At 47.6% G+C, this 14,641-nt stretch overlaps 1 protein-coding gene across 1 annotated transcript in view; it reads left to right on the top strand.

The window, feature by feature from the left end:
• SCPEP1 (serine carboxypeptidase 1) overlaps nt 1-14,641 on the top strand; it is a 32,352-nt gene that overhangs the window by 2,403 nt on the left and 15,308 nt on the right. The window contains exons 2-5 of the mRNA XM_047708961.1: nt 625-773; nt 5,332-5,421; nt 9,801-9,956; nt 10,274-10,348. Coding sequence (XP_047564917.1) covers nt 625-773; nt 5,332-5,421; nt 9,801-9,956; nt 10,274-10,348 — 470 coding nt within the window. The remainder of the gene's footprint in view (nt 1-624; nt 774-5,331; nt 5,422-9,800; nt 9,957-10,273; nt 10,349-14,641) is intronic.

Here is a 14,641-nt window from a genome sequence, read left to right on the forward strand (position 1 = left end):
TTTTCCTTTTTTTCCAGAAATGTGAATCTGTCTTTCTAAAACAGAATTATAAAAGTGTTTCATGCTGGGGCACCTGGGTGGTTCAGTGGGTTAAAGCCTCTGCCTTGGGCGCAGGTCATGATCCCGGTGTCCTGGGATTGAGCCCCACATTGGGCTCTCTGCTCAGCGGGGAGTCCGCTTCCTCCTCTCTCTCTCTCTGCCTGCCTCTCTGCCTACTTGTGATCTCTGTCTGTCAAATAAATAAATAAAATCTTAAAAAAAAAGATTTATTTATTTATTAGAGAGAGAGAGAGAGTGGGTGGGAGGGGCAGAAGGAGAGAATCTCAAGCTGACTCTGTGCTCAGCCTGGAGCCCGATGCGGGGCTTGAACTCACAACCCTGAGATCAGGACCTGAGCTGAGATCTAGTATGAGATGCTTAACTGACTGAGCCACCCAGGCCCTCCTAGTTTGCTTTATCCTAAATGAAGTGCTTTTCCTTATCTCTACAGTATATTAGAGTGAATAAAGTGCCTAAAAATAGAAACCAAATCATCTCCAGTTTATCATGGCCATCTCCGTGGGCTTAGAATTTACCTGGACATTACACATTCTTCAGGAAGATCACGTTATGCTTCTGTTTCAGGAGTGGCCACGGACCAGCCCGCAGAGGAGGGAAAGGAAGTATGGAATTATGTGACTGTTCGCAAGGATGCCTACATGTTCTGGTGGCTCTATTATGCCACTAACCCCTGCAAGAACTTCTCAGAATTGCCCCTGGTCATGTGGCTTCAGGTAACAGTGGCTGGGCTGCCTGGTCAGCTTTCCCCACCTGCCACTTTGCTTGCTCTTAAGGACTCACAGCTCAGCGGTAAAGGACCGATCTGACCCAGTGGCCAGTTGGGGGTTGCCAAGGCTTGGGGCTTTGGTGTCCTACTGAGGCAGGCAAATGCCATGGTATACCAAGGGGGCCAGATCAGAGAGTGAGGGGTTCCAGCCTTTGCAGGGGTGTTCCTATATTAAGCCCAGTCAGTGGCAGGATGCCTTTGTGGAAGCTCTAAATTCACATTCAACTCTGTGCTGACAGAAGTGTTTTCAGAGGTTCCCAAGCAAAGGTTGAGGTACCCTGAGCAGCCCTCCCTCTCCCTCTTCTCCCAGTCCTTCCTTAACCCTATCTCCTTGCCCGCAGAAAAGCTGATCTTGAAAGGACTCAGCCTTGTGTAGCTTAGTATTAAATGTTGCACCCTATCCTTCTCCCTGAGTGTGTTTGCCTTTTAATCTTATTTTTGTAAGATTTTATTTATTTATTCTTGAGAGACAGAAAGAGAGAGAGAGGCAGAGGGAGAAGTAGGCTCCCCAAGGAGGAGGGAGCCCGATGCGGGACTCGATCCCAGCACCCCGGGATCATGACCTGAGCCGAAGGCAGACGCTTTATCGTGTGAGCCACCCAGGCACCCTGCCTTTTGATCTCGAGCTCTGATTGTAGGATGGAAGTCAGGGAGCTGGTTGAAGGGCATTTGGGGGCAGGCAGAGGATCATTTCTTGCCCTCCTACAATACCTGTCTGGAGGTGGCCCATGACCACCTGGAGGACCAGGGTCTAGGGAGGGGTGGAGGAACACGCTCCCGCTTCAGCCTCTGGAAACTGGACATATGGCCTGGATGGGGTCCAGGTTGCTCATGGGTAAAGAAGGTGTCCTGCTGCTCCTCTCCATGGGGTGCAGATGTCACTTTCTCCCAAAATGTTAGTATTCACAAGCACCCTGCTGGTGCCCTGGCCTTGGCCTCCTCAGCTAGCCCCTGCAGACATTTCTGGTAAGATAGAGCTCAGAGGAGCCCTTTGTAGGGAGGGCCCTTTCTCTTGTAGCATTATCACAACTGTCTCCTTGGGGGCTGGAGGTGAGGCCCAGCCTGAAGGTAGAGATAGGAAGATGTCTGAGGAAAGATCCCATGTGTGTATCCCAGGAACTTCTGTCCACCCCGGGCTGCAGGGGTTTGGGTGGGGGGATGCGGCCCACTTCCGTTTTCTGAGCTTTGGTTTTTTAGTCTGAGGAATTTTGAGGGTGTTGAACTTTTTTATTAATCAGCAGGACTTTTTCTACCCTCAAGTGAAAGCTGATGTACGGAGCCAGAGCAGAAAGCAGAAGTGCTGGCCTGTAGGCCTGGTGCTCCCCTTTGTCACGAGCTGCCCTGAGGCACTTTCTGGGCTCTCAGGAATGTAAAAATTCTTCTGTTTCAGAAGCTGCAAACCTTCCCTTTGGTTGACTGTAGAGTGAGGTGGTTGTTCTATCTGAATTACTCGCCAGGATTTCTTTAAAGGTTTATTTATTTATTTGGGGGGGCGGGGTAGGGAGAGGGAGAGAATCCCAAGCTGACTCGCCTGGGCTCGAGCTCATGATCCTGAGATCACAACCTGAGTCCAAACCAAGAGTCAGATGCACCACAGACGGCGCCACCCAGGCACCCCAGCTGGCAACATTTTAAATTCAAGACACTTTTTTCCTTTTTCCAAAAATCAGGAGACTTGGCCCCCTTGGGGCCTGACCCTGCTCTGCCAGAGCTGAGTGGCCATGGCCCCCTGTGAGACAGGGCAGGAGCTTCTGGAGGAGGGGATCCCTCTGCCCACAGCTGAGTTCTCTGCTCCGTGCGTACTCTTCGTGGCCCCCGCAGGCTGCCCAGTTTGTGACCTTTGGTTAGGGTTACCCTCTGAGCTGAGATACTGTTTGAAGGTTATCAACAGGCCAGCTAACCAGCCTGCCTTTCATTTCCTCAGAGCCCCATGGGAGAAGGAAAAAGACTATGATTAGGGAAGAAATAATTAATTTAGATTAAAAGGAGATCTGTTTTAGCAGCTTGCTGACGGTGCACATACTGCGTTCTATGGGTAGGTCCTTGAGAGTTGAGGTCATGTTGCCTGAGTGAAGTAATTCTGAGTGGAGCAGTGAGCTATTTTAGGTACACTCGCAAGTCACTGAAGCCTTTTGGTTGATCTGCTGACACATTTCCCATATTTCAGTCATTGGTAGTCTTGGGCCATGACAGCACCCCATCCCAAAGTTCCAAAGGAAAAAGGATTTTGCAGTGGAATGTTCTCAAGCAGAACAGAAACATCCTCCAGCCAGTTTCTTGTTGCCATTGGTGGGGGCGGGGTGGGGGGGGGACAGTGGAAGGAGTGTCGTCACCTGCTACCAACCACAGCTTATCAAAAGCGGGACAGGAAATTGGGATTTGGAGGATCCCAATAGGGATCCCAGGATTCCCAGCTTCACTCCTTTCGCTCTGGTGCTGTCCCCCTGTCTCCCAGTTAGTCAGCTTGGAGAAAGGGGCCCAGCACTCACCTGAGAATACATACTTGCTCTTAATTCACTGCGTGTTGCATTATAAGCATTTTTCAGTGTTGCCACACAGTTTCCTATAGTTCATGGTTCTAAATGGCCATTTCAAGTCTGTCTTGTTGATGTGTCATAATTTACTAACCTGTTCCCAAGTGAGGGACACTGGAGGTGCATCCTTTCACTATTACAGGCATCGCTGCAATGAGCTGTGCCTCTGGCTGGTGGGCGTCTTACCACACTATTAGGAAAACCTAAGATACAGAGGGCATATAATTAGAGGGATTTATAGCCACCCAGCTCTATAATAGTTTGGTGTAGGTTCAAAACATTGCATACTTTCATACAGTCTTTCCCTGCTGGGCTCTTCCGGTTACCCCTGAGCCCTGACCCTATGTTGTCTCTCTCTCTCTCTTTTTTTTAAGATTTTTATTTATTTATTTGACAGAGAGAGAAAGTGCCCAAGCAGGGGATACAGCAGGTGGAGGGAGAAGCAGACTCCCCGCAAAGCAGGGATCCCAATGTGGGGCTTGAACCCAGGACCCCGAGATCACGTCCCGAGCTGAAGGCAGTTGCTTAACTGATTGAGTGCCCCAGGCTCCCTGACTTTTTTTTTTTTTTTTTTTTTTCTCTTTAAATTTCCCTATACAGATAGCCCTGGCTTCTGTTTTGCCAGAGCTATTCCTTCCATGTTTGTGTCTCTCTTTCCTATCCATCTTGCTCACGTACAGGGAGACAGTATCCTTTTATTTGAGGCCTATCCCCTCAGCTCAGCTGGCCCCTAAGACGTTGTCCAGAAGAGCACTGACCATGCTTTTCCCTCATCATCTCCGGAAGGGCCTCCCTCCCTCACTTAGCCCTTCACAACCCACAGGACCTCCACCTCTCATGGTTAGGCCCCAGCACTGACCTCTGGTGACAATCCTGCCCCACCCTTGGTCCTGGGTACACAACAGTATTGGGTCCTCCCTGCTCTGGGACTTTTGCATTTGCTAAATTCTATCCTGGGGATCCACGTGATCAAGTCTGCGTCCTTTGTCAGTCCGCAGGGACACTGAGGAGAGGGTGGTGGGGTGGAGAGTCACAGGGCCCCAGGTCTGGGCCTGGCAGACCCCACGTTGCCATGCACCTTCCCTGGCCCTTACTGCTCATCTTGGAAATGAGAGGGGACGGACAAGGTGTTTTGAAGGTCAGTGACCCCATGGCAGGCCAGGGTTCAACCTCAGAGGATTGGAAGTAGGAAAGTTCCCTCTGGGGCTCTATGGCCACATCTTTCCATTTACTTTATTTATTTATTTATTTGCTTATTTACTATTTTAATTTTAATTTTTTAAAAAAGATTTTATTTGGGGCGCCTGGATGGCTAAGTGGGTTGAGCCTCTGACTTCGGCTCAGGTCATGATCTCAGGGTCCTGGGATCGAGTCCCGCGTCGGGCTCTCTGCTTGGCAGGTAGCCTGCTTTCTCCTCTCTCTCTCTGCCTGCCTATCTACCTACTTGTGATCTCTCTCTGTCAAATAAATAAATAAAATCTTAAAAAAAAAAAGATTTTATTTATTTATTTGACAGAGAGAGAGAGAGCACAAGTGCACAAGCAGGCAGAGGCAGAGGGAGAAGCAGGTTCCCTGCCGAGTAAGGAGCCCGATGCGGGACTCGATCCCAGGACCCTGGGATCATGACCTGAGCCAAAGGCAGCTGCTTAACCAACTGAGCCACCCAGGCGCCCTAATTTTAATTTTATTTTCAAGTACTTTCTACACCCAACATGGGGCTCAAACTCACAAACCTGAGTTGAGTCGTGTGCCCTGTGGACTCAGCCAGCCAGACGTCCCTGGGTCTTTTCCCTTTAATAAGGCTTGAGCAGTTAGGAGGGGGCTCTGTTGGTCCAGACAGAGTCGGTCTTTGGTATAACATTGCCCCAGCCATCGCTAAATCATACGTTGTTGTGAATGTGGTCGTTGTTGTAATGATGATTTGAGCCATGTTTTCTCTGGGCTTATTTTTGTTTATTTTCTCTTCCACAGGGTGGCCCGGGTGGTTCCAGCACTGGATTTGGAAATTTCGAGGAGATTGGGCCCCTGGATAGTGATCTCAAACCACGAAGAAGCACCTGGGTACTGTGAGCATAGCCCCTAACTGCAAGTGCCCTTTGGCCTCCCCAGGGCTCAGCCCCACCCGGCCTGACCCATTCTGGGTGGGATCACAAGTCTAGCCATTCTGTCCAGTCCCTTTCCCCGTGTGTCCTGGGGCCTTGCCTACTTACCACAGGCTTCCTCTCTCGCCTTCCCACATCCCTGGCCTTTCTCTCCACTTGGCAGAAGAAGCCTATTCTAGCTGACAGCTTGGACCTCCTTACTTCCTACATCTTGGCCATCTCTGTAGTCCAACTGTAGGGTCCCTGCCTCCAGCCACAACACCCGATCCTTTCCCCTCTCCCCTCACCTGCCTTGCTTCTTGACTCCACCAAGACCTCAGACCCCTTGTCCTCAGCCTTTTTGGTATATCTCCAGTTCTGTCTCCCTCCCTCCCTCACTCTTAGTCTCACTTTTTGCCATAACCCCTCTCTGTTCAACCCCTGGCTCCTTCATCCTTCTCCCGGAATAGCCCTGCCACCCCCAAGCGTGGGTCCGTCCCACAGTCTCCCTGCTCGGCTCCTACTCCCAAGTGCCCAGCCCTGGCGGGCAACACGGCAGTGTTGGCGGGGTGGGGCTGTCGCCTGGCTGTGGGCTTCGCCGGGCCTTAGGGGGCCGCCTTCGCTGTGTGCTGCCACTCCACTCCCCTCCCTGCCTGCCCAGGAGAACAGAGCCATCCCCTGCAACCAGCTGCCCCAATCCTTGCTAGTAAGGTTTGACCTCTCTACCCCTTTCTAGCCTCCTCCCCATCTCAGAACAACATGTGAGCCTCCTCTCTGCGGAGGTCACTTCCTCCAAGATTCCACTCATTTACAACCTTTCTCTGTCCTTGTGCTGTCTCTAGACTCTCTTCTCCCTGGGATACGGACATGCACGGGTTTTCCCCAGCCTACCACACCAATCCCTCCAGCTCCCTCCCTTTCTTAATGAACTCTTTATATAGGCATACCTTGGAGATACTGCGGGTTCTGTTCCGGACCCCCACGGTAAAGCGGATCAGATGAATTTTTTTACTTCCCGGGGCATATACAAGTTATGCTTACACTATACTGTGGTCTGTTCCATGGGCACTGAAGTGATGTGTGAAAAAACAATGTACATACCTTAATGAAGAAGGGCCCTGTTGCTAAAAAGTGCTAGCCATCATCTGAGCTTTCCGTGAGTGGTAATCACTGGTTACAGAGCACCGTAAGAAGTACAGTAATAATGAAACAGTTTGAAACGTTGCAAGAATTACCGAAATGTGGCCCAGGGACATGAAGTGAGCAGGTGCTTTTGGGAAAATGGTGCCGGTGGACTTGCTCGAGGCGGGACTGCACGCAAACCTTCAATTTATAGAAAGTGCAGTAAAATGAGGTGTGCCTCTGTTCACTACTCTAGTCTTCACCTCCTATTTATGCCTTCACCTGGAGCTTTCTGGGCTGGGGGCTGGGGTTGGGGGCAGGTGAGAGTGGGTGCTAGGGAACGTAATGCATAGTAGCCCTAGGAGGGAGTACGCAAATCTCTGTCTCCGTGACGAGGTTGGGCAGCCCTGTCCTAACCCACTCCACTCTCTCCCCATAACTCTGCTGGAGCGCCTGTCCCCAGGGCCCTGCTGGCTTCCCAGTCGCAAGTCTGGCAGATCCTGCATAGGATTCTTTTCATGGACTTTTTTGCCTCATACTCTGTGTCCCGTACTCTGTCCTTGGTAACTTTCTCTTCTGTGTGTTCTCTAGGCAGCCCTGTCCTCTCAGACTGCTTTAATCACACATAGAAGGTGATGACTCCTAAGTCCTTATCTCTAGCTCAGAACCTTTTGTCCCAGAACTTTTCTCCATTTGCTTCTGGGATGTCTCCACGTGAATGTCTCTTATAATTCCCTATTCAACATACCCCAAACTATAGTCATTAGTACACCGGACTGCCCACCCACAAAACCAGCCAACTCCATTGTTCCTTGTTGTGGCGAATGGTCCTACCATCCCGTCACATGCCTGAACCAAACCAGAGAGCCATCCTTGTCTTCCCCTGCCCCTCACCCTGCTTTCCAATCAGTTTTACCTAAAAATGAGTTATTTTTTTAAAAGATTATATTTATTTGAGAGAGAGAGAGAGAGCACGAGCAGGGGCAGAGGGAGAAGCAGGCTCCCCACTGAGCACAGAGTCTGACGCAGGGCTTGATCCCAGGACCCTGGGATCATGACCTGAGCCGAAGGCAGATGCCTTACCGACTGAGCCACCGAGGCACCCCTAAAAACGAATTCTTAAAATATAGCCTTATTGAAATAAAATTCACACACCATATGACTCACCCATTGAAAGTGTATGATTCAATGGCTTTCAGTATATTCAGTTTTACAACCATTACCACGGTTAATTTCAGAACATTTTCACTACCCTCCCATCCCAGAAAACCACATACCCCTTAGCTATTAAGCACTAGTCTCTCCTTAGGCCGCCACTCATCAACCTTCGTCTCTGTCGACTTGGCTGGGTAAGCTGTCTTGTAACTATGGAGTCATACAGTGTGTGGCCTTCGGTGTGTGGCTTCTTTCACGTCTCGTGATATTTACAAGGTACATCCATGTCGTATGTGCCACTAGAGCCCCTTTTGTACGGCTGAATAACGTTCCGTTGTATCGGTGGACCACATTCTGTCTGTCTCTCCATCCGTTGATGGACAGCTGGGTTGTTTCCATCCTTTGGCTCTGATGATGAGTGCAGGGGACCCTGGGGCACAAACATTCGTAGGAGTTCCTGTTTTGGGTTTTGGGGGGGGATCTACCTCGAAGTGGAGTGGCTGGGTCATCTGGCAACTCTATGTTAGACCCCCACGTGTGTTAACATTCTTCATCTCTCCCTTTCCCATCCTCTCTAGTGGCTGCTTTCAGAGCGCCTCTCTGATGCAATTAGTTCCTTAGTTTAATATCTTCCAGTTCCCAGAAGATCAGAGCCAGATTCCTGGGCATAAGCTGGTCCCTGCCTATCTCCTGCCCCATGTCCCAACATCTGTCTTTGTACACCCTCCCTTCAGGCCTCTGCCTGGCCAGTTCCTTGGCGTGGACCTCATTCCTTTGGCCCCTCACTCTCTCCTGCCTTCCTATACTCATGTCTATCATTCAAGACTCAGTGCGGGACCGCCTCTTCCTCAAGGTTCCCTCGGAGTTCTTGGATTCTCTTGGTCTGTCTCCCTGCTAGTCCTCCTCAAGTGCAGTTTACCTTTGCCTCAGAGTCTTTGCACATGCTGTTCCCTTGGCCTGGAACATTCCTGAACTTGCTTCTGACAGAAATACCACTCCCGTGTGTAGTAGCCGAGTGCCACACTGGCTCATTCACAAGTTTCCCAGAACTCAGAGCGTAGTACGACTCGGCAAAGTCTGAATGAGAAGTGAGGAGGCCAGGCCTGCATGCTGGTGCTGCTATTATTTGTCCAGCTTTGTGACCTTCCTTGGACAAGTCCTGGGTCTTTTCTTGACTTTAATTCCCTGATCGGTAAAGGACATGACTGGACTGTGTCACCAGGGATGATCCTTCCAGACAGAAGAGTCTATAGCCCTGAGCCTCTTTGGAAAAGGTATTAGGATAAATTCTGTGCTCATGGTGTTCTGGAGGCCAGACTGGTGTGGAAATCGGATTCATCTTGAAAAAAACGGATGGGTGATGTTCAGACCTGGGATGTACTGTCTCTGCTTTGAGCCGTGGCTCCTGCTGACACTGTGTGGTCCTACCTGAGCTCACGGATTACATTTAGGACACTGTGTTGTGTGAAAGTGACAGCTAGGATGCTTTGGTCCGTATGTATATGGACATACCTCTTCTTTCCTTTGCCTTTCTTTGCCTTAGTAGTCTACGTTCCTGGCCCTTCTTATTTATTTTCTTAAGGTAGGCTCCAGGCCCAGTGTGGGGCTTGAACTCACAACCCTGAGGTCAGGAGTTGCAAGCTCTACCGACTAAGCCAGCCAGGTGCCTGTCCTGTCCCTTATTATTTTTTGAAATCCCTTTTAGGGGCACCTGGGTGGCTCAGCGGGTTAAAGCCTCTGCCTTTGACTCCTGTCATGATCATGGGATCCTGGGATCGAGCCCCGCGTCGGGCTCTCTGCTCAGCGGGGAGCCTGCTTCCCTTCATCTCTCTCTGCCTGCCTCTCTGCCTGCTTGTGATCTCTGTCTGTCAAATAAATAAATAGAATCTTTAAAAAAAAAAAAAAGAAATCCCTTTTAGCAGTAGGATTGTAAACTCACTGATATTTTCATATGCCTGGGTTCAAGTGCATAGAAGATGGTGGAAATAAAAAAATAAAATAAAAATAAATTTTAAAAAGAGGGTGGAAAGACAGTTGGTGACTAACTGATTGTACCACTTGACTTTCCTGTGTGACATGTAGCTCCAGTCGGCCAGTCTCCTATTTGTGGATAACCCGGTGGGCACTGGGTTCAGTTACGTGAACAGGAGTGACGCGTATGCCAAAGACCTCGCCACTGTGGCGTCAGACATGATGGTTCTCCTGAAGACTTTCTTCGATTGCCACAAGGAATTTCAGGTGAACAGTGACTCGGGGACGGCTAAGCAAAGGGGGTAGCAGTCACACTGCTGTAGCCATCTGAATTAACTTCCATTTCCCCAGGAGTTCAATGTCCAGCTGTTATCAGAGAAAACCTTTCTACACCCAAGAGCAGGTTGTGGCCTTCTGTTTCTGTCATCTCTAAAAGTGGTTTTGAGCTTGATATGGGGGAAAAGACCAAGAAAAGAGATTTGTCTGGCCATTACATGCAGTAGAAATGTGAAATTAATTCATGTGGGGGGGAAAAAAAAGGCATTCAGCATGTTTAATTCTTTGTAAATCCCTTTTCTTGCTAGACGATTCCATTCTACATTTTCTCAGAGTCCTACGGAGGAAAAATGGCAGCCGGCATTGGTCTAGAACTTTATAAGGTAACGGGGGAGAGGACTGTTGTTTTGGTTTCAGACAAAACTGATTGAGTTCCTTTCTCTATCACCTGATATTGAATATACTTTGAGTGGGACCTTGTATAAAGTCTGTAATAACCACAAAAGGTTTCAAAGAGAACAGTGAAGGTTGCCCTAGCAGATGTGGAACAGGCCATAAAGAAAGCTACACCATGAGGCACATGGGTGGCTAAGTTGTGAAGCATCTCCCTTCAGCTCAGGTCATGATCCCAGGGTCCTGGGATTGAGCCCTGCATTGGACTCCTTGCTCAGTGGGAAGCCTGCTTCTCCCTCTCCCACTCCCCTGCTTGTGTTCCCTCTCTTGCTGTGTCTCTCTCTATCAAATAAAGTAATTAATTAATTAATTAAAAAAGAAAGCTGCAGCAAGTAAACCAATGTGGTACTAGCACAGCAGCAGACTAACAGATTAAATGTAGCAGAATATGATGTGTATATACGTGTATGTAAGTAACATATATGTGTCGTGCACAGGATCATATGGCATGATCATATAAGATGATAAGATGGCGTTTCAAATCATTGGGCAGCAGATAGGATACTCAGTGAATGGTATGGAAACGAACGGCTCTCACTTTGAAAAACCATCATGTGGAATTCTTTCTCTCATAAAATATTGGTTCAAGATTAAAAATTTAAACATAAGGGGCACCTGGGTGGCTCAGTGGGTTAGGCCGCTGCCTTCGGCTCGGGTCATGATCTCAGGGTCCTGGGATCGAGTCCTGCGTCGAGCTCTCTGCTCAGTGGGGAGCCTGCTTCCCTTCCTCTTTCTCTGCTTGCCTCTCTGCCTACTTGTGATCTCTCTCTGTCAAATAAATAAATAAAATCTTAAAAAAAAAAATTAAACATAAAAAAAAGGGGCGCCTGGGTGGCTTAGTGGGTTAAGCCGCTGCCTTCGGCTCAGGTCATGATCTCGGAGTCCTCGGATCGAGTCCTGCATGGGGCTCTCTGCTCAGCAGGGAGCCTGCTTCCTCCTGTCTCTCTGCCTGACTCTCTGCCTGCTTGTGATCTCTTTCTGTCAAATAAAAAAAAAAAAAAAAAAAAAAAAATCTAAGCATAAAAACCCAAACTGTAAGAGAACCTGAGGCTTTCCTTCATTGTTTTAATTTTCTTTTCATTTTTAAATGATTATTATTTTTTTTTTCATTATTTAGAGAGAGAGAACATGAGCCAGAGAAGGAGGCAGGACAGAGGGAGGGAGAGAGAGAATCTCAAGCAGACTCCATGCCCAGTGCAGAACTCAACATGGGGCTCCATCTTACAACCCGGAGATCCTGACCTGAGCCTAAATCAAGAGTTGGACACAACTGACTGAGCCCCTGACGCTCTCCGTCATAGGATGGAACACCCAAAAGCCAAAAAGAATGAGGTTGACATATTTAGACCTCATGCACATTTAAACTTCAGAGTTCCATAGATAATTTCAAAAGATGTATATGTGCACAAATATATGATAGAAAAAAGTATTCATATTGATAACCATAAACAAGGACAATATCCTAGTAGCAAATGGGCAAATATAAACAAGCCATTTATAGAAAAAATGCAAACAGCCATGAACATAGGACAAATGCTCAACTTTTGTTAGTAGCCAAATCTATAAGGCTTATAAGTATTTAAATATTGGTGACACCCAGTTTTGGTAAAAGTCAGGGAAATAAGTGCTCTCCTGCACTTTTGGTGGAAATGAAAATTGACATTTTAAAAGGACAATTTGGGCGGGGGGGCGGTGTTCCTGGGTGGCTCAGTTGGTTAAGTGACTGCCTTTGGCTCAGGTCATGATGCCAGGATCCTGGAATCCAGTACCGCGTCGGGCTCCCTGCTCAGCGGGGAGGCTGCTTCTCACTCTCTCTCTGTGCCTGCTACTCTGCCTGCCTGTGCTCTCTGTCTGTCTCCCTCTCTGTCAAATAAATAAATACAATCTTTTAAAAAAATAAATAAAAGGGCAATTTGGCAGTCTCTGTCAGCTTTTAAAATCTGTATGCCCTTGGACCCAATAATTTCAGTTCCAGGAACCTGTCCTTGGGAATTCTTACATGTGTGTGTGTCAGAGGATTTTTTTTTTTTAACATACATTTATTTATTTATTTATTTGAGCAAGAGAGAGAGAGAGAGAGAGAGTCAGTGAGAGTGTGGGGTGGTGGGGGAGCAGAGGGAGAAGGAGAATGTTTTAAGCAGACTCTGCACTGTGCGTGGAGCCCAGTGTGGGGGTCGATCCTAAAACCTTGAGATCACAACCTGGGCCAAAACCAAGAGTCAGACACTGAACTGACTGAGCCACCCAGGCGCCCCAAATCAGAGGATGTTTAATTCACTATTGTTTACAGTGCCCGTCAACTGAAAATAAGGTCAGTGGTTGTCCTTAGAGGATTAGTTAAGTAAAGGAAGTGTATCTTTCCGTGGAACTCTTTGCAGCCGTCATAAAGAATGGATGCCTCTTTATGTACGTGTGTGTATAAGCTTGTGAGAGCAAAGGAAGGGTTTAAGGTATGTGCCATGTGAACTGTGGCTGACCGGTGAGCAGGGGGTCGCATGTGGGACAGAGGGGAAAGTTTCGCCACATTTTCTCCTGTCCCCTGCGGTATTCCAGTTTGTTTCCAGTGAGCTCGTATGACCTTTACTTTTTTAAGATTTATTAGTTCTGTTAAAAAAATGAACCTTCATAAGAAATAGTATATGTGCATAACAGAAAATTAGAAAATACAGCAAGCAGGGCACCTGGGTGGCTCAGTGGGTTAAAGCCTCTGCCTTCGGCTCAGGACATGATCCCAGGGTCCTGGGATCGAGCCCCGCATCGGGCTCTCTGCTCCGCGGGGAGACTGCTTCCTCCTCTCTCTCTGCCTGTTTCTCTGCCTACTTGTGATCTCTGTCTGTCAAATAAAAAAAAAAAAAAAAATACAGCAAGCACAAATTAAATAAAACGTCACCTTCCCACCAGGTGGAGAGCCCCCCTAGCACCTTAGTGGATGGCCTTTACATTTGCTTCTGCACTGTAATAAAACGCTTTTTAAACCAATATGAGATCATCTTAGGCATAATGTCTATAGCCTTCTTTCTTCAGTCGCTAGTCCTCACCTTCCCATTTCAGTACTTTTTCATCTTAGATATTCATCTCAAATATTAATGATCGTAGCGTGTCCTTGATAGCCAGTTAGTCTAAGCCATTGTTCAAACCAGATGCAGGAATTACATCTGGCTGCGGTGTCCCTAAATTCTGTTTTCATCTAGTGCAGCCCCTTTATTATGACTCTGATTTGGTGAAGAAACCGGACCATGGCTTGTCTCCTTTTCTGGATTTGTCTGGTAGCATCTTCATTTTGTTTTTTTATTTAGCTTATTTCTCTCTCTATTGTATTTCCTATGAAACTGTAAGTTAGATACAAAGGTCTAATATATTCAAGGTAAAAGTTCTGGGTAGCAGGGGCACCTGCGTGGCTCAGTCATTAAGCGCCAGCCTTCGGCTCAGGTCATGGTCTCAGGGTCCTGGGATCGAGCCCCGCATCAGGCTCCTTGCTCAGCGGGAAGCCTGCTTCTCCCTCTCCCTCCCCCTGTCCCCCTGCTGTGTCTCTCTCTCTGTCAAATAAATAAAATTAAAAAAGAAAAAAAAGAGGGGCTCCTGGGTGGCTCAGTGGGTTAAGTCTCTGCCTTCAACTCAGGTCATGATCTCAGGGTCCTGGGATCGAGCCCCACATCAGCTCTCTGCTCAGCGGGGAGACTGCTTTCCCCTCTCTCTGCCTGCCTCTCTGCCTACTTGTGATCTCTCTCTCTCTGTGTCAAATAAATAAATAAAATATTAAAAAAAAAAGTTTTGGATAGCATATATTATAATAGGTCAGGTGCCCCACATACATCTTTTTTAAACACTTTTTTTGTTTGTTTGTCTGAGTACAGTTGACACACAATGAATGTTACATTAGTTTCAGGTGTGTAACAGTGATTCATTTTCTCATATAAGTAGGACTATGGAAAATCCAAATATAACTTGACTCTCCCAGACCTTAACTACTAATAGCTTCCTGTTGACCAGAAGCCTTGCTGAGTACATAAAGTATGTTACGTATATTATGTAGTCTATTCTTACAGTGAAGTAAGCTAGAAAAGAAAATGCTATTAAGAAGAACATAAGAGAAATACATTTACATTACTGTATTGTATTTGTTAGAAAAAATCTGTGTGTAAGTGGACTTGTGCTGTTCCTATCTGTGTTCACGGGTCCACTCAATATTCTTCTTTTCTCATTTTTATACAAATGATAGTATA

This window comes from Lutra lutra, chromosome 16 (genome assembly GCF_902655055.1).
Source record: "Lutra lutra chromosome 16, mLutLut1.2, whole genome shotgun sequence".
Classification (NCBI taxonomy): domain Eukaryota; kingdom Metazoa; phylum Chordata; class Mammalia; order Carnivora; family Mustelidae; genus Lutra; species Lutra lutra.